Consider the following 25,720-nt stretch of genomic DNA (forward strand, 5'->3'; position numbering starts at 1 on the left):
AAACAATAGTGCAAGACAAGCTTAAATGGGGTAAGTTGTATACCTTTGAAGCAAAGCACACATTAGGCACAAAAGAGGCACTAAACCAAGCTTTAATCCTCCTTTTAGAGCTCAAACAAGGCTCCAAGTAAGCTTCAAGCAACCTTAACCCATAGATGGACCACTTTCATCAAGGATGTTTAGGCAAAAGAGAGGTATTTCTCTACGTGCATGCACAAAGGGCAAGAGGGAGAGGCTTTAGAGAGAGAGGTAGAGATCAAGCTCTAAAAATTGTAGAGAGAGAGGGAGTTTTAGTGAGAGAAGCTCCCAAAACTTGCATAAGAAGTTCTCCACTTTAGAAACGAGATATTTGGCTCCATATATAGCAAAACGCATGAGTTTGGTCGAAATATCTAAATATGGGACAGCTGGAGGTTGTGTGGAACAGCTGGAGATGAAATATCTTCAAAAAATCTGAGTTTGGGTCACTCTTGGCCGATCGGCCATCTTTGGTGCTGATCTGCCACTTATCTGCTACTTTTTTGGCCGATCAGCCAACAAAATCTGCTTTTTAGGCCCAATTTTAAATGGGCATAACTCCTTCATATGAACTCCGTTTTAGGTCATTCTTGTGTCCAAATTGAAGCCCCAGAAGTAAGATTTCCAATGGTGGTAGCCTTGCATCAAAATTATAATTGTATAAAAAGTTATGCATGTTTTGGTGAAGCCGCTCAGTTTCGGTCCAACCAGAATGACGCCCAACTTCAACCAGTCATATCTCTCCCATCCGGACTCGGTTTGAGGAGATTCTTGAATGAAAAATGAAGCCTCGAAAGTCATATTTCCAACAGTGGTGGCCTCATAGCTGAAATCTAAGAATACAAGTGGATAGGCCTGACTTAGCGAGGGTTGCTCGACTTTCTCTTAACGGTTCATGCCCATCTTCTTCCTCAACTTGGTTTTTTTCCCTCTTCTCCTCTTTTCTTCAACTCCAAACCCCTAAAAAAGGTGTTTTTGAAAGATTGTCCAAAAATTTCATCTCTCTTTCATTCATTTCCATTTTGTCCTCGCTCAGTTTATCGAAAAGCACAACATTTGACAAAATGCGAGCCTCGGAACATCCTAGAAACTTTATTTCAAAAATATTTTGAAAGAGAGGGTTTTAAGGTCTAAAAACAATTCAAAATAGTTTTAGTCCAAAAATGGGGTGTGGGGTTAGGATTTGACTCTCCTTTTGCAGAAGAAATCGAACTTTTGCTCTGCATATCTTTCACCACCAAGTAAACCATCAGTAGCGCCCAAGTCTTAAGGACGGTCAAAAATGGGGTGTCTACAAGTTACGACTTTTGTAATGCCCTGAAATAATACAATAACCCATCTCATAATATTCCCTGCAATTGATTAATAACATCATATTTAATATTCCATTCATAATCCTTGATCATACAAAAGATGAAATATGCGTGTATACATTCATAAATCTTAGATCTTGAATCTATAGCATATGACATGTGCACATGAATTGAAATAAAAGGACGATCAAGTAATTTTATGCCCTAATGGCTACATGTTTCCAAGTCAATGCTTGGGTACAACAAAACGAGTTCAACTCAAAGGCTTATACAAAAATAATTACATCAAATAAACAAAATGAAGTCCTTGGCTCCAACTCCTCCCAAGCTATGTCCTTGGTAGAGGCATATCATCAGCATCTGAAAGTTATTTTCTATATAGAGTGAACTAAAGCCTAGTAGAGATACTTTAACACGATATATGAATCTTAACGAAGTAATAAGGTGAATGCATATGCGTGCCATTTGTCAAATGTTTCACATTTCCATATCAAAACAATGCAATGCTGGATTATATATCAATTCATGAAAATAACCTTTTATATATTAGAAAACAATGCAGTGAATGCAAAACACTGGGAATCTCTAGGTACGTGTCTGCCACTAGGCTCTATAAGCACTAGCAAAACCATTTTAGTGGTACTAACCGAAAGGATAAGCACTTAACCGCGCGGGTTTCTAGACTTTCAACAAGGATACACAGACCAAGATAATAACCACAACCACACTCCCTAACCAGATTCACCAAGGTATTCACCAATTTTTCTCAAAATAATACATTTTTGATGTTGAAGTATGAAACAATGCTCAATGCAAGATGTATGAGAAATTAGTTACAATTTCTACAACAATCAAAGCTATCCACCATCGATAGTCCAAAACATATATTTCTATTCAACAAATAATTTCTAACAAAAGCTATAATCTCATCATTTTCAAATGGGAGTGATATTACATATCCAACTCCACCATCATCATTAACATACACATTCGTTTCATCATTTTAAAAACCAACATCTTTTCCCTTTTCTTTCCACAAACCAAATATTTATGATATTAGAACAAAAACCGCATTTACTTTCAAAATCAAATTTAAGTATAGAAATCCACCATTTGAATGTATCTTGATCATAAACACATCTCCACAACTTTTTTCAAGAACTTATTTGAAAACCCCTCTTTTACATTTCAAAATCAAACCCTAAGTTTAATCCAAAATCTCCAAATCACTAAATTCTTTCAATGTACAAGTAGCCAAGGTAAAAATCATACCTAAGGTTGAAGAAATCCCTTTCTCAAGATTAGAAGAAAAGAGAGAGCAGTGATTGAAGTGTGGCAGAGCCGAAAATGATATCTCCTCCAATTAAAATGAAGCTTTAGACGAGCTCTACCTTTTTCTCCAAAGAGCTATGGTAGAGAAATCAATGGGTGAGGATGTATTTGAGGTTTTAAGCAAGAACTAGAGAGAGAGAGAGAGAGAGAGTGAAAAACTAGGGTATTGAAATGTTTTAGAGAGAGAGAGAGAGCAAATGAAAAGTGATTTTAAAACCCCTTTTTTTAAACTGATATATACGTAGACCACTTCAGCGACCAAAACACCGCTCGAGCGTCAGACAGAATAAGTGACACCGTTCGAGTGACTAAAAACACAGCTCAAGCGTACATGACTTCCTCCAGAAGTTCATACCAGCAAAAGACCACTTGAGTGCAAGAAACACCGCTCAAGCGAAGATACTCTACTTCCAGAAGTTTTACAGACCAGTAAAATACTGGTAGATCTCAAAGACAGTTCGAGGGACTAAAACACCACTCGAGCGAACAAGCAGAAAGCTAGACAACAACTCTTTTGAAAAAACTAACTTCCAACCTATTTCAAACACAACCAACACTCAACCCAATCACTAACAATATGAAAAAAGTATAAACAATAATTAAAGACATAGAATCTCAGATCTAAGAGCATGAAATGGGTCGGGTCTAAATCAGAACCGTTATATCCTTCCCAGTGAGTGCATGCTTTGGCTTGAGAAGGAGGCACAGGTGGGCGCATCCTTGGTAGTGGAATTTTTTGATGCTGTGGGGAGAAGGCCACGTACTGGACTTGACTTGACTATGCCCCTAGTTTATGGCTTTGACTGTTGTTTTATGATGTAAAATGCTTTAATTAATATAGGAGTTGGCTAAGCATGTTTGTTCCACTTCGTATGTAAGAAAGATTGTGGGTATTGAAAAGCTTCCTCTTAGGTCTAATGAAAGGTTCATTTTGCAAAAAGATGTTTTGAGAAAACCAATCAATTTATTTAAAAACACCAAAACATATTTTCAAAAACAACTATTACCTAACATTCTTGAAATCAACCCTTAAAGATGCACAACCTTGAATCAATTCTTCAGACAAGACACTTTGCATTCTTGCCATTATTCGGATCTCCTTTGCAACCATACTCATTATAGCAAAGAGGGCCTAGACAATCAGATCTGGATTTTGAATAAGATGACTCAATCAATCATTTACAAGGCAACTGAGTTGGAATGATTATGGCCAAACTTCAAAATGAAGTTACCTACGTATCCCAAGAACGAGAATCAGGCCTTACGTAGTTCATGGGTAGGGTTCACTCGGGTATTTACTCTCTCATTTTGCGCTCTAATTTTTACCAAAGCCGCCCTTTTGGGTTTTCAATCTTGCGAGCTCCACTTTATCAATTTTCCTTTTTCTTGTTCTAACTTTTGCTTGAGTTGCTCTTCTGAGTTTTCACCCCAACAAGCCTCTTAGGGATAGTATTTCTTTAATTTATCTTTGTTGATTACTTGTGAAAACGCCAGTCCATCCAAATCCACCAGAATAACCGTTCCTTCTGACCAAATTGACTTGGTGATGTAACGACCAGTCCAAATAGGTTTGAACTTGCCCCTAAGATTGTAAATTGGAGCCTGATTGTCCTTCAAACTAGATATCTCTTATTCAGATTCGTAGACTCGACCTTTTTGTTAAATGCTAGAACAATCCTGCGTTGGTACCCCTGTACATGGTATAGTGCCTTCAACCTCATCTTACCAAACAACATTAACTCCTTGAATCGATTTTATTGCCAATCAGCCTCGGTTATCTGACATTCGGCCATAATCGATTTTGTAGCACCGCCTCCATCCCATAAACCAGAGAGTAGTGAGTTGCCGCAGTAGATGTTCGGATTGATGTCTTATAGCCCCACAATGCGAAAGGTAGCTTATCTGGCCAATCCTTGTATGTTTCCACCATATTTCTTAAGATGTTCTTGATATTTTTGTTTGCTACTTCAATGGCTCCATTGGTCTGCGACCTATAGGTTGATGACTTGTGAGAGGCCACATTATATTTCTCGAGCAGATCAATCATTTCTCCCTTGAAGTGCGAACCGTTGGCCGAAACAATATCGTTTGGAACCCCATATCTATAGATGATGTTATTTTTGATAAACTTACCCACGTCTGACATCTTCAACATTGCATACGACTGCGCTTCCACCTATTTAGTAAAGTAATCCATTACCACTAGGATGAACTCGTGTCCATTTGACCCTTTTGGTGTTACTGCCACAATGACACCGATTCCCTAGACTAAAAAAGGCCACGGTGAAGTTATGTTGTACAACTTTGATAGCGGGATGTTTATGCGATTGGCATGAATTTGACACTTGTGGTATTGCCGAACAAAGTTGAAACAATCACTTTCCATGGTCAACCAGTAATATCCTTGTCTAAGGATTTTTCTTGCTAGCATTATAGCATTCATGTGAGCCCCACATTCCCCTCTATGGACACAGCTTCCATGATACACCTTGCTTCATCTTCCTCTACATACAACTTATGCATTCCCAAATGACCCATTTTGTACAGCTTGTTTCCACATATAATGAATTGAGTGGCTAGATTCCATATCCTCCTTTTGTCCTTAGCATTTTTCCCTTGCAGGTATGTCTTTTTCTCTAGAAAATTTCAAATGTCACAGTAATCATCTTGTATGCCGATGAGTATCTTTGCTCTATAATAATTGAATGCATCCTTACCCTAATTGGTATGTCTACCATCGATGCTAATGTTGCTAAAGCATCAACAAACCTATTGTTCTCCCTCACCAAGTGTGTAAATGTCAATCGTTCGAACCTCAGGATCAGCATATCCAAGGTCTGATGATAGACTTTCATTTTCTCTTCCTTCACTTTGTAATCCCTGTTGGCTTGAGACACAACCAGTTTGAATATCCAATGACATCTAATCTTATTGCCCCTGGCTCTAGGGCAGCTTCTAGTCTAGCTATGCATACCTCATATTGTGCCTGATTGTTGGATACTTTAAATCAAAACTTGAAGGCTAGAGGTACGTGGGAGTCGTCGAGTGTTATAAGCAACATTCCTATCCTGTATCCATACTGATTGGCAGCTCCGCCAAAATGCAATTTTCAGGTGTCCTCTTCTAACTACAGGATCTCTTCATTTGGGAATTTGTATTCCCCGTCTTCTTTTTTATTGATTAGGTGGTTTGCTAAAAAGTCCGCTACAGTTCTCCCTTTCATAGATTTGTGAGTGACATATCAAAGATCGAACTCGAACAACAAAAGCAACCATCGAGCTAGCCTGCCGGTAAGTGTTGGTTTCTCAAAGAGATATTTGATGGGATCCAATCTTGAAACCAAGATTACTGTGTGTGCTAACAAGTAGTGTCTCAACTTCCTGGTTGCCCAAACCAAGGCTAGACAAGCCTTTTCCAGAGGGGTGTAGCGGGTCTCATATTCCAACATTTTTTTTGCTTAGATAGTATATGACTTTTCCACATTCTCTTCTGATTCAAGCGCTAGCATGCAGCCTATGGTGGACTCAGTCACTTAGCTTAGGGGGTGACAACATAGGCGGATTCTACAAATATTGCTTGATTTGTTCAAAAGCGTAATTGCATCGGTCATCGCATTGGAACTTCTTTCATTTCTTCAACAAGCCAAACAGTGGTTCACAAGTGGAGACTAATTTAGAAATACACATTCTTATGAATTGCATTTTTCCTAGAAAGCCTTGTAACTCCTTTTTAGTCATCGGTGGGAGCATTTCTAAAATGGCCTTGATTTTGGGCGGGTCGACCTCTATTGCACGTTGCGTAAATAAGAACCCCATCATCTTTCCTGCAGTTACCCCAAAGGTACTTTTTTATAGATTTAGCCTTAACTTATACTCCTAGATTATTTCAAAGAATCTTTTCAATGCATTATGGTGACCCTCCCGTTCCTTGGACTTGACAATCATATCATCCACATGTACTTCAACCTCCCTGTGAATCATATCATGCCATATGGTGGTTGCTGCTCTTTGGTGGGTGGCTCCAACATTTTTTAACCCGAACGTCATAACCCGATAGTAGTAAGTCCCCCCACTAAAAGTGAATGCGGTCTTCTCTGTCTTCAGGTGACACAGAAATCAGGTTATACCCTAATAACCCATCCATGAATGAAAGTGGAGCATGAGCTCAGTGAAATCTACTAATTGATCAATGTGTGGCAGTAGGAAGTCATCTTTAGGGCTGACCATTCAAATCTCTGAAATCGACACAAACTCAGATCCTTCAATCATTCTTCAAAATTGGTACAATATTTGCCAACCACATCGGATATTCTGACACAATCAAAAACCCTACATTGATCTACTTGGTAACCTCTTTTTTGATTTTCAACGCCCAATCGGGCCAAATTCTATGGAGCTTTTGCTTAACAGGTCTAGCCTGGGGATCAAGAGGGATCTTATGCTGGACAATCTTAGGATCGATTCTAGGCATATCTTCGTTGAACCACGCAAAAACATCTTTAAATTCTTTTAACAAAATGACTAGTTGCTTGCATTCCTGCAAAGACAGCGTGAAACCAATCTAGACCAAGCGAGGATCATTCTGAGTATCCACATTAACTGGAATAATTTCATCCATCAAAGGTATCGGATGTCTCTTTTCCTCCTAATTACTCAAATTTTTCAAAGCCCGAGGAATTTCTTCATTTTCATTTTTATCAAAATTTTGAAAATCTTGGTCAATATAATAAATTAAGAGCACAGAAAAGTAAGCACAATCTACATCACTTTCATTCATTAGGTCTGGCTCAGCAGATATAGTGGATTCAAAAGAAAAAAAAAGGACGATCGAGACAAGATAGTGGCATCTAGGTTGTCAACCTCAGAGTCGCCATACTCAGAATTACCCGAAGAACCTGAGTCTGACTCCGACTCTACAGACTTAGTAGAATCAGACTTGGACTCACTATCAGATTCAGTCTCCACGATATAACCCTTATTGAGTCGCCAAGTCAAACCGAGGTGCCTTAGATGCATCCAAGATATGGTCACTGTAATCCTCGAACGATCCTTCCCCAATCACAAAACTACTGAAATCCTTAAAACCCTGTAACTTATTGCTAGCTTCACAGTTAGCCAGTATCACCTCCACTTTGTCCCCTTCTGTTTTGCCCATATGGCTGCTTCTGTCTTGGTCCATGCCATTTCCAAAGTTCACTTCCTCGTTCTCACTCTCTGACAACTGGTGATAGAAGAAAACCTAAAATCTAGGGAGACACACCTTTGTCTCGGGGTTCACCCATGGTTCAGGAAAACCGTAAAAGGGAAAATTATCCTCTCTCTAATAAAACGTCCATTCAAGGTTCCCTGGATCAGTTTGTATTTTAATTCATACTGCTTACTAGTCCTCTTAGCTTTGGCCATTTCTCTCACCTTATCCTCTTTTTTCTTCCAATCTTCTTTCGTGGGTCTGTACCCTAACCCAAGTGAATGAAGGTTGTGGGTAACTTCATTTGCCGCAACAATATCTTTCCTTCCACTATTTCTGAGTTCCATCCTAACTTGCTCATAAAGTAGATTGACTGAGCACTCAGGTGTACCCCGTCGTCATCTGCCATGATAGTTTGGACTAGCTGGGCCTCAACTAAAGTGAATCCAGAAAGAAAAACGTCTTCTTTCCCATGATCTATCTCTAATACTGAGGTAGTAACCTCATGCGGGGGTGAATAGATGAATTTTCGAAGACAATGATAATCTCTCTAGCATGCTGGTAGTTGACCAATTGATTATTGTGGAGGAAACAACTTTCATTTGATGTAACCAAGGCTTGCCTAATAATGAATTGAAAGTCACCGACACATCCATGACGTGGAACTCAGTTTCATGCTCAGATGGTCCCACCAAAATTTGTATTTTAACAATGCTTATAATCTCCCGACTAGTTTTATCATAAGCTCAGATTAGCTAATTTGTCGGTGCAAAATCTGCTGGCTTCAACCCTATCGCATAAGTGGTACATGAAGGGCATACATTTATAGCTGACCTAGTGCCAATCAAAACCAGAAGGACACATTATTTTTGACATTCCAAAAACACAAACAAAGGTTTGTTGTGCTCTGATCCTTCTGGAGGGAGTAGTTCTTTATCTGAGAAAGTCATAGATGGAATTGGCCTAGTTGGTGTGATCAATGACACCAGCTGTTCTGGTGCAGTATCAATGGACAACTTGGGTTTGCTTAATGCTGCGAGCATAGCTTGTTGGTGTTCACGTGATGCCATGAGCACTCCCTAAATTGACATATTAGCTTGGATCTTCTTTAGCTGTTTAAGGACCATATCTTCCTCTTCTTCTTTCTCATTCTTTTTCTGCATCTTTCTTGACCACTTGCCTTAATCTATATGTAAGGGCTTGAAGAAATGCCCACTCCTAGTTAGATGATCAATTTCTTCGGAATACTAGGTGTCGTTTGGTGCATTGTTTCCCCATCCTTTATTAGTGTGGGCAAAGTGTAAATCATTATTTTCCCACCATTCTCTTTCATTTATAGATAAGCAGCCATTTGACTCAACATGCATTATCCCTACATTACAATCATCTCCTTTTGGCCAGTAAGGTGATGTTTACTTGATTTCTGCAAAGATCTCCCTTTTTCTCATGTGTGCCCATGCTAGATTAGACCTTTGTTTATCTTCTTCTATGATTGGCTCAACTAGTCCAGTTCTTTCTAGCCCTAGTGTTTCCACCTTAGTCTCCTCTTTCTTAACCCTTAGTCATTTCTCACTTTCTTCTACCTTGGATTCTTCTGGCTCACTACTTTATTCGATTTTACTACTTTCGCCAACCTTTTCCTTTCCCAACCCCCTTTTTTTACTAGCTTGTGCCTCTTCCTTGCTTCTTTATCATTTCCTTCTATTTTCAAATCCTCCTCACTGCTTGCCCAACCATGGACATTGGTCAAATTGTTCAAGTTCCACCATCCAATTTGTACATCATCTAGACTCCATTCTTCTAAGAAATGGAGGTTATCCAAGTCCTCAGCCAAGTCATCCAGTCCTTACTCAAGTACATCCTCCCTAATAACATTAATGGAGAATGCATCAGGTAAAGTAACCTTCGATTTTGAATGACCGACTGTCACTATATATTTGTTGGGATCATACCCTACAACTCCTCAATTTTTATCACTAGCACCTCCGTTGCCACAATAAGATTTTTGGGTTCTGACTGGGATTGAGGTGCATTCATCATGCATAGATTAGTGCTCTCAGGAATGTGGACTTCGGGTTTGGGTAAATAGAAAGGGTGATGTATATGCTAGGGTCAAATGTTGGAGACAGTGTACGGATAAGGTTAAGACAATGAGGTGGTGGAACTCAATCATGGGTAGGCAATGGCACTACAAGAAAAAGCATCTTTGGCGGCTAAAAAAGCACCTTTGGTCGCTGAAAGTATAGGTTTTGGCGACTAAAAAAGCATTAATAGCCAAAAGTAAAATTTTTGGCGACTAAAAAAATTTAGTAGCCAAAAGTATAGGTTTTGGCGACTAACAATTTGTTTGGTTGCCAATATAAGGCTTTTACCAACTAAAAATATTTTAGTAGCCAAAAGTAAGGCTTTTACCGACTAAAAAAAATTTAGTAGCCAAAAGTTAGGCATTGGGCGACTAAAAAGATGTTTAGTCGCCAAAAGTGATGCTTTTACTGACTAAAAAAATTTTAGTAGCCAAAAGTGAGGCTTTTTGGCAACTAAAAATAATTTAGTAGCCAAAAGTGAGGCATTGGGCAACTAAAAAGATGATTAGTACCCAAAAGTGAGGCTTTTTGGTGACTAAAAGGAAGTTTAATCGCCAAAAGTGGTAATTTTAACGCGGGAATTAAATTTTTTAACGACTAAAAAAATTAGTAGTCAAAAGTATAGAAATCGCGACTAAAAAGAAGTTTAGTCACCAAAAGTGTTCTCTATTTTTTTTCTAGTAAATAATTTATTTTTACATAAATTATGTTCAATAAAAAATAATTATCTTTATATATATACTTTTATATTAATACAGGTCTATGTACTATATAACTAATATATGTTGCATATATAATCATATGGTGTTATAGAGGCGTAGTGGAAATAGTGTGTTGTATAAGGTTTATGGTGTGGGGGGTTGATGGTTTGAATCTCCACAAGAGCAGATGAGAAGCTAGTGAGTGTAATTTTTTTTTTTTTTTCGCGAATGGGCTTTTGGCGACTAAAAGGTTTGGTCGCCGATTCCTTGAGTATTGGTCGGTAAATATATAATTTAATTTTATATGATTGACTATTGGTGACCAATAATTTAGTAGCCAAACATTTAATTTTGCTGACCAAATAAAATTTAGTAGCTGAAAGGTAACATTGCCGACTAAAAAAAATAGTAGCCAAATGTTTCACTTTCAGCGACCAAACACACGCTTAGTCGCTAAAACAATCGCCGACAGGGTTTAGGTGACTAACTTGGCGGCAAAAAAATTTAGTCGCTAAATGGTATCAGCGACTAAAAATGCGACCTTTGGCGACTAATATTTTGGCCGGCAAAACTGTTATTTCTTGTAGTGTGGGTTGGTAGTGACATTTGGCCTTTGAGGTGGATCTTATGGTAGAGCTATGATTTTGTGGTCTATAAGGTCCTGGATCGCATGGCAGAGATGAATGCAACGGTCAGTTTTATGGCCTTGTTGCTGGTGGAAGACACAATATTTGGATGCATCATTCTTAGGTAGAAGCGGTTCAAGAAGAGGTCAAGGATCATAAAGTTTGAGATGGCCTTTTTTCACCAATGTTTTCGGGGCTTGGTTTGGAGTCATATAAAGTGGATGAAAATCACAGTTCAAGAATCAGTTTCAATTGTAAGGCTGTAGGGTGGCATCGGTAAAGGAATTGGTTGTTTTAACTAAGGTGGTGACAATACAAACTTCCAATGGCTTCGCAGCTGTGTTACTACTGCTAGTGACATTGGAACCATGAACGAAAGTCTTTCTTACAAGTTCTTTCTCACCTACAATGATCCCTTATTTCATAATATTTTCAATCTGACTCTTATCTTATGTAGATCTTTGAAGGTAAAGAGTGGAAGAACTATCATTTTTTGCAACATCTTGCCATGAAGGTTCCTTACCACTATCTAGAACTGATCATTTTCTAAGGGCTTATTAGTCATCATGGCCGCCTTAGCCCTCTATCTTACTGTGAATTCAACAAAGCTTTCCCTTGGCTCTTGGTGCATGGTTTTCAAATCCTGGGTGGTTACCTCAATCTGTGTATTGTGGAAGTACTGAGCAATTAATGTCTCAGCCAATTCTTCTCAATTTTACTTCACTGTGTCCTCTAGTTTGGCATACCAAGTTGCGGCAATTCCAGATAAAGTCCTCCTAAACAGAGAGAGCTTCCGAGGATGGGTCAGACCTATGGGTTTCAGAACATTTAAGAATAAGCGGATATGTACCACAGGGTCCCTTGATCTGTCAAACTGGTTAATACGTGGCATTTTGAATATTTTCGGTAATTTGACAGCTGCTTCTGTGTACCCATTCTCTATACCTGGAATGGAGTTGATCTCTTGTGATTTTTTTGAATAACTTCTCTAACTTGGCTATCTTTAGCATGACTAGATCAAATTTGGTGATATCAAGGGGAAAGAGTCCCTCAACTAGATATACCAGGGCTTTACCGGTAGGAGCCTGGGCCAATTCTTCTAGTTGACCAAAACTTGGGAAGTTCTCAATTGGTGAAGGTAGGTCTAGATTTGGATGATTAACTGGTAGTGGATGCGTAGCAGTTGCCCTGGCTGTTTGTTGCATCCCAGTGACGGCATCGCCCTGGGCAACTATTGTATGATTAATAGCATCAGTGGACCGCTAGAGGTTAGCGATCATTTTTGCAATATTTGGCAGATTCTGAGATATTTTAGAGATCGGAGAATGGTTTGTTGGGGTACTAAACAAAAGAGAAGGGTGACTAATGTAAAATCTACAAAGGAGATTTAAGAGATGACGGGCTCTGAATCAACTGTGCTTGTTTGACCCTTTTTCTAGATACTGATAGAAGTGACACTAACACTGGCTGACCTTGAATTAGATCTGTAGTTTTATAGAGTCTAACATCACCAGTCCACAGGGTTTTAGGAGTGTCAGAACTTTCTGAAGCTATTATGAACCAACTACCTAGCAAAAGAAAAAAAAAACAAAGAAAACAAAACATACATGAAACGAAAATCCAGCAGCAATTCGGCTTACAACACATATATCAAGCATGAACCCAGTAGCATTTTAGTTCAATCTGTACCATTGACCACTGTATACTCCACTAAATTGTTCTCAATCCCAACCACTGATGAATCTAAACCACCGGTATAAATAATGACCCGCTGTATTGGATTTCACATATAGTATATAGCACATAAAGTGGACTAAAACACCCCTATGGGGGCTTGGGATACCCTGTCCTAGTTTGGGAGATGAACTAGGGATTCACTATTCAAACAAATAGCATCATTGCATTTTAGACACGAGAAAGCATCCTGTTCTATTTGTGGAAGTTGTTAGAGCTGAATATATGGACTAGGTCAGTCTAGTTAGAAGGGTATCTCAGCAAGACACCTGATATACATACCCAACCAAATATCTATAAGTGAAGGGAGGATTAAGAAGTACATTTGGTGATCTAGATTCGAGGCTTATATTTCCACCATAATGGAGCCCATGTCCAGTGAGCTGTCTGGGATGTTAGATGGAAAATACAGTGACTTAAGCGCACCATGCATGAAATGCAATGAATATACATATGAAAATAAAATCCAGATATGAAGTTTGAGTCAAGTTCTCCTAATGTCCCTAGTAGAGTGGCCATAAATTGTGGGATGCCTTTGGGGTTACCAAGCGCACCCGACAGTTCAGACTCCTGATTTCTAATCTGATATCACTAGTGTAATGTGAAACAAAAAATGAGAGTCCAAATCTGGCAACTTTTATAGAAAATCCATTTTTATTGCAAAATATTGCTAGAAATGGATTACATCACCAGATTTCAGAGTTGCCACCTAATCTTTTGGAAAAATTAGGAAACTCTTGAATCGTGCCAAAGGTCATTGTTTGTCATAACCAAAATGTCTCGACTCGGGTACTTAGGAATGAGGGGGGAATGTCATTAATTGAGCACCTTGCTCATCCAATCAAAGATTAGCCTCTACTAAGTCATAATGTGGTTTTTGTAATCAATGTTGATCTATATTCTGATTATTAATAGCGCTACCATTACTATCTGAGGCATGCAAATATAGATTGTGCCGTTAATTTTGGTTATGCTTTAATTTCATGTGTTTTGAAAAGGGTTTTTCTTGGATAAAATCCACAGCATAAGAATCATCTACATTCCAAAATAAACAACACAATCTTCATCCACCAGCATTCAAACAGATATCTGACTTAAGCACTTAGCCTCATGATAGAGCAATATATATGATAAGGAATATACACATAAAATATGCCAAAGCTCAAAAATTCTCATGTCTTTTCAATCCCACGTCTTTGTAACCCTTTTATTTACCTATTTTCGATACTGCATCACGTTTTCTTTATCATGCCTGCATATTGCATCCATTTTTTATGCATTATGGTCAGGATTATCCGCATTTGTGGGATTCACTATCTTGAGATGATGCTCATGTCACGTCTTAGCATCCGGACTCCTAGATGCATGTTATGTATGTATTGCATTAGTAGTTTGTATATAGGTTCATGCAAATATGTATATATATTTGTATGTGTCTTGGAACTCGCCTTGGAGTACTAGGTGAGAGTTTTTAAGCTTTGGCATATTAAAAAAAGAGGGGTGAAAGAGAGATTATTACAATAATGAATTGATTTAGCTGAACTACTGTTGAATCTAACAAATCATACTAAATAAAGAAAAGAAATAATCTAGGAGTTCCAGAACTACACAGGGAAGCATTCCCCTGAATCTGTCTGTTCTGTCCTTAAAAGGAAATGGCCAGCCAGACAAAAAGTAAGCCGGCCGCACTAGGAAGTGGCTGGCCGAATTCTTCCTTTGGTTAAGGAATAGGTTAGTGTGAAATTCTAGGACAGAAGCTAAAAGGGCACTTTCTAGGGGATGCTCATTCTTTCTGCCTAGATAGGCCAAAGCCCTCAACAATGATAAAATAAAAATATACAACAGATATTTCGCAATAAATCAATGATTAAATAAGTCAAAATCAAGAACAAATTCAAGCCCTTGAAATGGATAGGAACCTACATCTTCTCTTTGTGAATAAGCGCAAATTAATATCCAAATCCATGTTATTAAGCGGAGAGCATAGATTAATGCAAATCATTTCTTGGCGGAAGCTCTGCTTATTAAAACAAGATATTTATCAAACTTTGTGGAAACTCTTCATCTAGTTATAAAGCCGGTAAAGACCACCCTCATTCTTGCCTTGGAGTATAATTTTCTTAGTGTGTTGATCCTTGACCAGAAAATGAGAAGGGTAAATTCAAAAATTACATTATTATCTTTAGTAAATTGATAAATAGACAGTGACAATTTTTTAAATGTAGGAACATGAAGAATAGAAGTAAGACGAAAAGAGGTAGAGGGAGAATGTAGTGTAGAAGATCCAACATGAGTAATAGGAATGTCCATACCAATACCAACGAGAAGATGAAAAGAGCCATGATAATCATCAATTTGGAAGAAGGATGTGAGATCGGGTGTGACATGATTGGGTTGCACCAGTATCTAGAAATCAATCTAGGTGAGACGAAGTAGAGAAACTAGGACCATAATAGGTACTGGAAGGGGAACTCGAACCATATGTGGCAGAATGAGCACTTGGAGCGACCATCTGATCAAATTGATGATAACGTTGAGAAACAATATGATTTGCCAAATTACAAATTTGACACTGAACACGGATGTTGGTAGGAGGAGTTAGAAGAAGTCCAAACCCACCATATGACAAACTAGAGCCATGGAAATGGGGATGTGAGCTGGACCCATGAGAAAATCTGTCACGCTCACGACCCCAACCCCGACCGCCACGAGATAAACCACCATGATCGCGAGGAGCAGACTGAGTAATGTGAGCTTGTAGAGAAACCGTAGGAGTGGAGGATGGTGAGTCATGATTAAGAAATTCACGACTTAGAAGGCTATGTAGTCGAGAAAATGAAATAGCATTACAACAAAAGGCACTTTTGGCGACTAATTTTTTGGCCCCAAAAGTCATGTTTTAGTCAGCTAAGGTTTTTAGCAACTAAAAGTTTTGGTCGCCAGGTTGGTCGGTGAACAATTGTTGGGAAAGGTTATTGGCGACTAAAAAAAGTTTAGTTGCTAAAAGTATTAAATTGCTGACCAATTTTTTAGTCCCCAAAAGCGTTAAAGTGAAATTAAATATGACATTTTCAATGGCTAAAAATTATTGTCACCAAAACTTGAGAATTATTTTTAACGACTAAAATTGTAGTCGGCAAATAATTTTTTTATTTCATGTTCTTATTTTTTTGTTACTAGATATTTTAGTCGCCTAAAGTTTGATTTTTTTTTTTTGCTACTAAACTTTTAGTCTCCAAAAGTCTGATTTGTTTTGCCTACTAAACCTGTAGTCACAAAAAATATTTTGTTCATGTTTTTTTCGTTAGCTACTAAATAATTAAGTCGCCTAATGTTTGATTTTTTTCAACTACTAAATGTTTAGTAGCCTAAAGTCTGACTTGGTTTTGCCTACTAAACCTTTAGTTGCCAAAATATTTTTGTTGTTTGTTTGCAATGTTGTAACTACTAAATATTTTAGTCGCCTAAAGTGTGATTTGTTTTTTGGCTACTAAACTTTTAGTTGCCAAAAAAAATTTTCCAAACTTTTTTTAGCTACTACCTCTTTAGAATCTAAATTATATACTTCCTTTTGGTTGTTTAGTCGCCAAAAACATAATTTTATGTTGTTTCTCCAAATTCTAATTTGTTTACGACCTGTATGTATTCCGTGCAACCTGTACTACGTATATGAACAAAGCAATACATATATTATCAATCATTACAAAATAGATCTGCATCCATTTCACTTCCAACCATCCAAATATATATATATATATAACTTTTAATGTAAAATTCCATACAAACAATAGTCCAACCTGTACTATATAGTGCAGACTAAAATAATACTTCCATACAAAACATAACAATTAAGTTACAAAAATCAAGCCCTCTGTGTACAAAAAAAATTTATGTACTACCATGCAAAATGGCCATTCTTTGTGGTACAAATTGCATAATTTGTACCATGACAAAAGGAAATATGTATACCACGCCAGTAATTATCAAGTCGCTGCAAAAAATATATGTACGAGTAATACTAATCCACTCAAAAGCAAAGGACGACAAAATTATTAGGACTATACAAAAGTCGAAACTGTTCGCCATACGCAAAAAAGGAATATCCACAAGTCCACGTGAAAAGTCATCTACAAAAAAAATTGCATGCATTAGTGAGAAATGCATGCTTCAATGTCTCTATCTATTCATGTTTTTTAAAACTACAACAAAATTCCTTAATAAACCAACAATTTCACAAGAGTTTTATGAGCTGCAAATACCATATTCTACATCTCTCCACCAGCTTTAATAGTAGACACTGTAGATTTAATGTTCGGGTGCTCCTTAAACTTCTTTCTTAATTTTAAATTGAAAATGAAATGGGGAATGCTCTTTTTTGTACTAAACAACAACAATTTTGTAATTGACTTAGGATACATGGATTGATTGTTGTACAATGGAATTGGATTTTCCAAGATGGAAACATGCTTCGAAGATGCCTAAATTGAGGACAATACTAATGATTAATATCAGTGTGTTAATGCCATATAAGTTGGAAAATAGATTCATGGTAACTATGTTTTTTGGAGGATTCAGGTGTTTTTGTTGTTTATAATTTATATTGAATATAATCCACTATAGTGTGCTCTCATCTTTCTATGCTATGAAGCCAGGCACTCCATTTTTGTTGTCGTAGTAGTGTCCAACACATGTTGGACAAGATACCACTCAGATATGTGTCGGACATGCCATGTGGCATTTATATTAATTTTTCTAGTGGACATGTTGGAGGACATGTCAAGGACACATGTCCTATTTCTAGACACACCACAGGACATGTTTTGGGTTTTATTATAATTCTGGAAAGGTGGTAGAGTGCTGTACTAATTTGAAAACAAGTGGGTGGGAATTGAAAAAAAAAAGAAAAAGAAAAAGAAAAGAAGAGAATGATCATAAGGTTGGACATTTCATCCTGTTTGGTTCAGGGATGCTGCCCACAACATACATACATTGGTTTGACACTGTTTTGCATTTTCGCCCCCCAAAAGCCCTTTGCAACTAAATTTAAGGCGTTTTGGGTTCTAAATCTCAAACTACGAGTGAAAATTACATGCCGTCTATGGCCGCAGGTCTTATTTGTCACAAGGATGCTGCTCGTGACATCCATACATTGGTTCGGGGGCTGTTTTGCATTTTTGCCCCTCGAAAGCCTTTTTTTGACTAAGTTTAAAGCATTGTCGGCTCTAACTCTCAAACTACACGTGCAAACTACATATCGTCTGTGGCCACAGGTCCTATTTGTCACAAGGATGCTGCCCATAACATCATACGTTGGTTCGGCGGTTGTTTTGTATTTTCGCCCCCCGAAAGCCCTTTTTCGACTAAGTTTAAGGCATTTTAGACTCTTACTCTCAAACTACGTGTGCAAATTACATGTCGTCTGTGGCCACAGGTCCTATTTGTCACAAGGATGGTGCCCGTAACATCATACATTGGTTCGGCGGTTGTTTTGTATTTTTGCCCCCCGAAAGCCCATTTTTTGACTAAGTTTAAGGCATTTTAGACTCTAACTCTCAAACTACGTGTGCAAATTACATGCCGTTTGTGGACACAAGTCCTATTTGTCACGAAGATGCTGCTCGTGACTTCTATACATTGGTTCGGGGGTTGTTTTGCATTTTTTTCCCCCAAAAGCCCCTTTTCGACTAAGTTTAAAGCATTTTTGGCTCTTACTCTCAAACTACGCGTGAAAATTACATGCCGTTTGTGGCTATGCTTCCCGTAACATCCATACATTGGTTCAGGGCTATTTTGTATTTTCGCCTGCCGAAAGCCCTTTTTCGATTAAGTGTAAGGGGTTTTTGGTTCTAACTCTCAAACTACGCGCGTGAATTACATGCCGTCTGCGGCTGTAGCACTACAAGAAATAAGGGTTTTGGCGACGTTTTTTTAACGGCGTTTTATTAAACGTCATTTTTATTAATATTTAACGACGTTTTAAAAACGTCGCATATTTGTTTAATTAAAACGACACCGTTTTATGATCAAAGGCGTTTAAAAAACGCCTTCAAATGCGGTACGTCACGCGCGCTTATTTTGAATCTGATAATAAAGCCTTTGTAAACCCTTAGGTCTTCAGACCTCTCAATCCTCTCTAACCCTTATCCTCACGTCGCCTCTCTCTCAATCCTCTCTAAACATTGAATCTCACATTCAAATCTCACAGATTCACCAATTTCGAAGCTCTACCTCCACCGCCATTTGCACCGGCGAGGTAGCGAGATTCATCGATTCACCGATTTCATAGATTCACCGATTCAAATCTCACAGATTCACCGATTTCAGATCGATCTGCATCGCCACCGCGATTTCGATTCAGATCGGTCTGCACTGCCACCCCGATTTCGATTCTCTCTCTAGATCTCTCTCTCAGAGATTCATCTTTGATTTCATCTCAGAGCGATTTTGATTTCTCTTCTCTCTCAATTTGAAAGCTCCACCGCCACCACCATCTATGCAAGCTTCCATGGCTTAGCACCTCATCTTCTTATCTCTTCTACTTTGTATATACATATACATATATGTATATTTATCGATTCTCTCATGTACATACACGCATCTGTATAGACACCGATCGATAATGGAGCAGAGCTTCTTCGATTTGATCTATTTTCTACACTGCCCAGGCCTCGCCGAGACATTCCTTGACGCTTTACTCTCCTCAGTCCCGATTTGGCTCGCTGTCATGATCGGCCTTGTTATCGGTTGGTCCTGGCGCCCTAGGTGGACCGATTTGGCTCACTGTTATTCCTCAAGGATTTTTAGTTGTTAATGATATGATATGAATGTTTTCAGCTGATTTACCCGCTAGATAAATTCTAATTCTGAGCAGTCTGATGTTCAGAATTTTATTTGTTGGATAATCATAAAGTTGGCTTTCACCTTATTACATGGAGTCTAAATGTTGTCATTTTTGGATTTGTATACTGTTGTTCATCGAAGTTTTGCAGTAGTAGATAATCTTGGTGAAGTTTCTGCAAACGCACAGGTTATAGATTTCCTATCATATGCAGTGTATTGTGCTTTGTATCTTATTTATATAACTGAAATGATCTTTGGTTGGGTTTCAGATTCAAACAGTGTGCCTCGATAGCCTTGGTCTTAAGCTTGCGCCTTCAACATTTTGTTCAGAAACAATCTAAGGTTTTTACTTTTCATCTTCAGATTTTAAATAAGTTCCATAGTGCCATTGTTAATCTTCATCAAATTGATATTCTATGATCGTCCCAGCCTTTTGTGATAGCTAAGTTGACCATATTGTACATCTTACTGCTGCAATTCAACATTGTAGAATTCTTTTCCCCTGTTTACATTATATTGCAATATGTTTAATATTGATTAGTTTGCTAAAAATTTCTATTTTATATAACCTGTGCTCCCCATGAATATGTGATTGAAAGGTATAAAAAATTTATGACTTTTTAACTGATGTGATGTATCCAATTTGCTTAAATTTGGGTGAGTTTTGATCTCAAGTTGTAAAATTTACTCTAATTTGAGTAAAAGCTTTATTTGATACTAGAAGTGCTGTCATTTTATTTTAGAAAAATAAAACTGTAAACTATATGATTGAATTCAAATTCTGAAATCAGAGGGGAACAGATTTGGAAAAAAATAAAAATAAAAAACCTTGAATTTAGGGCATAACTAACCACCTAATTGCTATATACGGACACTTTGGGAAAATCGAAAAATTGAGACAAACACCAAGTTGAGCCTTCTCTTTATAATAGTATAGATAGATAGATAGATCGATAGATAGATGAAACACTCCAATGGACAAAATCCGGTTGAAGTATAAATTTGAGTAAATCTTCAGTGCTGACAGAGTTGTATATTTGGAAGTTACAAAAGGGTCTTGAAAATTTTGAGTAACATTTGAGTCTTCCCTTGATTAGGATAAAAACAATGGGTAAAACTCAAATTGATATTAGTTTGAGTGGAGAGGTTTTTTAAGTGATTTTTATCCAAATTTAAATTTGATATAGGTTTTGTGTTATGAATTGGAGATGCCTTAGGTTTCAAGTATACAAAGTATTAAACAAGGTTCTTACTCTGTTGTAGGTTCTGAATCCACTTAGCCCCCAGTTTTACTACAGATTTGTTTTTTCAAATTCATGGGTGTTTGTTTCAATGAAGAATTAAACAACACAGATAAGTCAATGTCTAATCCAATCCCAGCTTGCATCCACCATAGCTTTTAAAAGGATAGATGCTGGATCCTTTTTCTTCCATAATTTCTCTTGGCAATAAATTTCCTTGCTTTATGGGCTCACAGAAAGTGTTGGGAGTTCATAGCAATCTTGAAGTGTTGACAGATTCAGAAGACAGATACAAGTAATTAAAGGAAAGGAGTATATTACAGTGCGATTGTAATGAAAGATTATCTTTAACAGGTTCTTACAGGTTCTGGGAGTTGGTTCATGACTTGGAAATCTTTAGGTCCCTTAAATTAATTGAAACCTACATGAACAAAAAAATGTTATCGTGTTTTGAATATGCTTAAATCGGACATAGGATCCTTCTTAGCATAACCTTGAGTCTCATGAGGGAAAGCTTGTTTTTATCACGTTTGTGGACACGTATATGAACAAGTATGTTACAATCATTTTAATGGTTTAATTTAATGCTGCCTTATGGGTTAGAAATTAGGAATTGCTAGACATTTCTTTGATGCAAGCATGGATTAGGGAGTATTATTTTGATGTTAAATTTAGTAGATATATAGGACAAGTGTGATGATGAACACTCTCCTACAACCTTTCATTGCAAAATTATAGGGAAGCGGTGCAGGGATTTATTTAGGTTGCATATTATTTCATTTATGCCTTTGAAGGTTGTTGAAACTAAGGAGTTTCAGCATTTTAATGGTGCATGAGGGTTGATTTTATGGTTACATTAAGCAAGAGAATGCAAAGTTTTGGGCTACTATGGGTTTTGAACAGGACTGTCAAGGTTACTTTAGTCTTGCAATTTGTGATGCCAAGAGTGATTTGGCTTGGGCTTCAAAATAGGATCTCTAAGAATACAACAAAGGTTAATAAGGTCTGGTCTTATGTTTTGGAGGTGTAAGAAGATCATAAATGTAATAATGAAAAAGACAAGTTGAAGAACATGCGAGGAATCACTCAATCAGGTCTGGTCTTATGTTTTAGCTTTTCATATCTTTAACTGCAGGTTACTGACCAGAACCTAGATGTTTGGGAGACCTCATCTGCATGCGTATCAGATGCGCTCCGTCATTACTATTACCAGTACCTCTCATCCACTGCAGAGGCTGCCGAGGTACTTCCAAAACACAAATGGGGTAGGCAAGTTGTTTTTTGTGTATTCTCAAAGGAATTGCAGATGAATTAGTAACCCTTTATAGATCATCTGACATTAATTTCCTTTGGAACCAACTCAATGAGTGATCAGCTTTTATGAAGTAAATGTTTCAGCGGGCCTCTTTAGTCAAGGCTAGGATGCTTTCATACCCAACCAGTTTCAATGATTCATAATCACTATTCACCAAAGTTTTCTTTTCCTTTCTTTTCTTTCTTTCTTTCTTTTTTTTTTTTAAATTATTTATTTCTTTTTTTTTTTTTTTTTAATAAATAATAATTTGAATCTTGCTTCTTGTTGCTGAACTGCAACATATATGAGACAGCTTACCCATGCTGCAGGAAAAAATTGCGATGCTTCGAGCAAATGAGTCTTTGCTAAAAGAAAATGATAAGCTCAAAAAAGAAAAAGTGTCTTTGCTGAAAAACAAAGATTTGGCTGATGGTCAAGTTATGGTGTTGACAAGATCCTTGGAAGCTCTGCAGAAGGATTTGAAAGACAAGGAAATTCTGGTAGTTCTCTCTGATTAAGAGTATCTTCTGTAGCCTGTCAATAATATATTTGTGGGAATTATAGCTGTTGTTATGATTTTCAGGTTCAAGATCTGAAACAGTCATTGGAACGCCAAAGAAAGGAACTCAATGACTGCAGAGCTGAAATCACTTCACTAAAAATGCACATTGAAGGTTCTCGATCTGGATGGAATTTGGTAGCTGGTGAAATTGAACATGCGCAATCAGAGTCCTTAGAAAGCTACAAGGAAGAAATAAAATTGCTGCAGAAGGAAATAGAAAGCTTAAAGGCTGGAAAATTTATTGTGACAGAATCTGTGGAATCTATTGATCATGAAACAAAGTTTATAGAGACAAAAGATGAAGTTGTTGATTTCCATGAAAATAGTGCTGTAGCACCTCCAGTTGACATGACATCTGGAGTTCTAGAAACTGTGGGTGCTCAATTACTTGCAAATCAAACCTCTGATGACACCAATGATAAATCCGATACAGCACCAAGAGAGACATTAGTAAGTTGTTCAAATGATAATAATGGTGCTATTGAGAGTGCTGAGCATGTCTCGAAACACAATGGTGAACCAGTACCAGAAGATAATGGGCTACTTCTAAAATCAGACAGTCCAGGTACTGAACCAGTTCCTGAAAAGATGGTAAGTTACTAGCATTCATGCTTTAGAGCCTGTTAGTATTGCCATAAGGGGACAACTTATTATAATCCATCTCTGAAATATAATTAAACTTTCTCCAGGGATTGGCGGGGGTGTTAGGATCTCCAAGCAAACAAGAACAATTGACAGAGACTTGCTACTCTGTGTGTCTTACCACTTCTATTGGCGGGGGTGTTAGGATCTCCAAGCAAACAAGAACAATTGACAGAGTACTTGAGAAATCTGTTAGTTCAAAGTGCAGTGCAGGAGGGTCAGCCAATGAAGCACCATGCTGAGATTGTAAACTCTGTCCGCTTCCTCTGGTTGGTATTTTGTGAAATCATTTTGGTATTATTGAGATTATGGTTAGTTTTGAATTTCATTATTTGACTTTCAACTTTTACATAATGCAGCACATATGAAGCACATCATAATATGATTTTCAATATCTTGTGGGAAATGGTTGTGTGCTCCAATATAAATATGAAAATCAGTGCCACCAATCTGTTGAAAGTTATTGTAAGTGTATTCAATTACCTGGAGTAGTTATCTCCAACCTCTTCTACTATTGTGTGTGACTCTCTGTTATCTTTCTCATGATAGGTACCATATATTGATGCTAAAGTGGCTTCCACTCATGTTGTGCTTGCTCTTGTCACTCTTGGCTCTGACCAAAACTTGAATGTAAAATATGCAAGCATTGACGCATTTGGAACTGTGGCACAGCATTTTAAAAATGACATGGTATATATTTTTTGGTGTTGATCTGATATTGACATTTTAATAAAGCAGATTCAAGGAATCTGGCTGATCAAATTTTATACTTGCTAGATCGTGGACAAAATACGTGTTCAAATGGATGCTTTTCTTGAAGATGGATCACATGAAGCTACAGTTGCTGTGGTCTGTGCATTGGTGGTGGCTGTCCCACATACAACAGATAGACTTAGAGATTATATCCTCAACCCTTTTTCCTTGGGGAATTACTGTCAGTATATTAGATGACCTTGAAAGAGCAGTTGATGATGGTGTGAATACATACAAGGTAATTCTGTCCAACACATCTACGATACTTATTTTAGGTAGGTCATCTTTTATAAAAAGTATTGCATCAGTTTCTACTGGACCTTAAGAAGCTAATCTGAATGTGGCTTTATGCATCTTTGTGCTAGGCAATGTGCAGGGACAGTTGTATAGTACCTAGAGCTGCAGCTACTGAAATTGAGTTGGCTAGAAAACTGAAGGAGTTTTCTTTTAAGGAAACAGGGTACGTAGTTTCCTCTCTCTCCATAAATAGATAGATATGATGCATGGGTATATTATGAGATATGCCATGTTGAGATATGTTATCAACCATGAAATGATTAATATTGTAAGAACGCCTCAAGATACTCCAACATATATTTCAATTCCCCGATTAAATGATGTAATTGTTGTGTGTGGGGAAACCTTAGAGGTGGAGATGGGGGTTTGTTACTTTGTTTTTTTGTTTATGTATAGGGTCCTGAATTAGTTAAGAGGCAATGACTCTTGTTATCTTCCTCTATTGAGAGAAGTTTTACCTTATGGCACTTTTTGTTGTCAAAATTATCTTTTGATCATTTTTTTGCAGATGTTTACACCACAAAGATGTTTCAGCTACTGCTAGCTGCTTATTCAACAATAAGCATTCAAGATGCTTCTCTCTTCTTGGGAATGAATGAGGATGATGCTACAAACTGTAAGTTTCTAGTCTTTCTTGTGTTACAAACTGTATTCAACAATAAGCATTCAACAATAAGCATTCAACATTGGCCCAGATTTTTGGTTGGATTCAAATTTGAAAAGCATTTTTATTTTTATTTTTATTTTTTCTTTATATGTATTTAGTGCTTCTTGGTATGTGATAAAATCTTCTTGTTAGTGCTTCTTCAAGTTTTAAGTACTATTTATAAGTATTGGGTACGAATTCTTCAATTTGTGTTTATTTTGGTGAATCTCATTACAGTTTATGTTATGATGCAGGCATGTAGACCAGTGAAGACTACAACTTTAATGCTAAGACATGATTTTTGTATATATGTTAGTTTGTGGTTAATGTTAAGACATGATTTTTGGATATATGTTAGTTTGTGGTTAACGTTTTGGATTTTGGATATGTTAATTTTGTGGGTAATGGTGATTGGATATTAATTGAATGAGAAAGTGAATTAATGCTTCA

The 25,720-nt window shown here is 37.4% G+C and overlaps 1 protein-coding gene across 1 annotated transcript; it reads left to right on the top strand.

Moving 5' to 3' along the window:
- Nucleotides 1–22,205: 22,205 nt before the first annotated feature.
- Nucleotides 22,206–25,720, top strand: LOC114293372 (uncharacterized; the record flags this gene model as incomplete). Its single annotated transcript, XM_082880728.1, has 10 exons — nt 22,206–22,319; nt 22,700–22,870; nt 22,954–23,523; nt 23,671–23,843; nt 23,934–24,039; nt 24,124–24,264; nt 24,352–24,565; nt 24,693–24,787; nt 25,133–25,240; nt 25,525–25,720. Coding segments are annotated over 7 exons (1,449 nt in total), but the record flags the coding sequence as incomplete, so codon positions are not given.

The sequence above is a fragment of the Camellia sinensis genome, chromosome 7 (genome assembly GCF_055761805.1).
Source record: "Camellia sinensis isolate YWXY chromosome 7, ASM5576180v1, whole genome shotgun sequence".
Taxonomy (NCBI): Eukaryota; Viridiplantae; Streptophyta; class Magnoliopsida; order Ericales; family Theaceae; genus Camellia; species Camellia sinensis.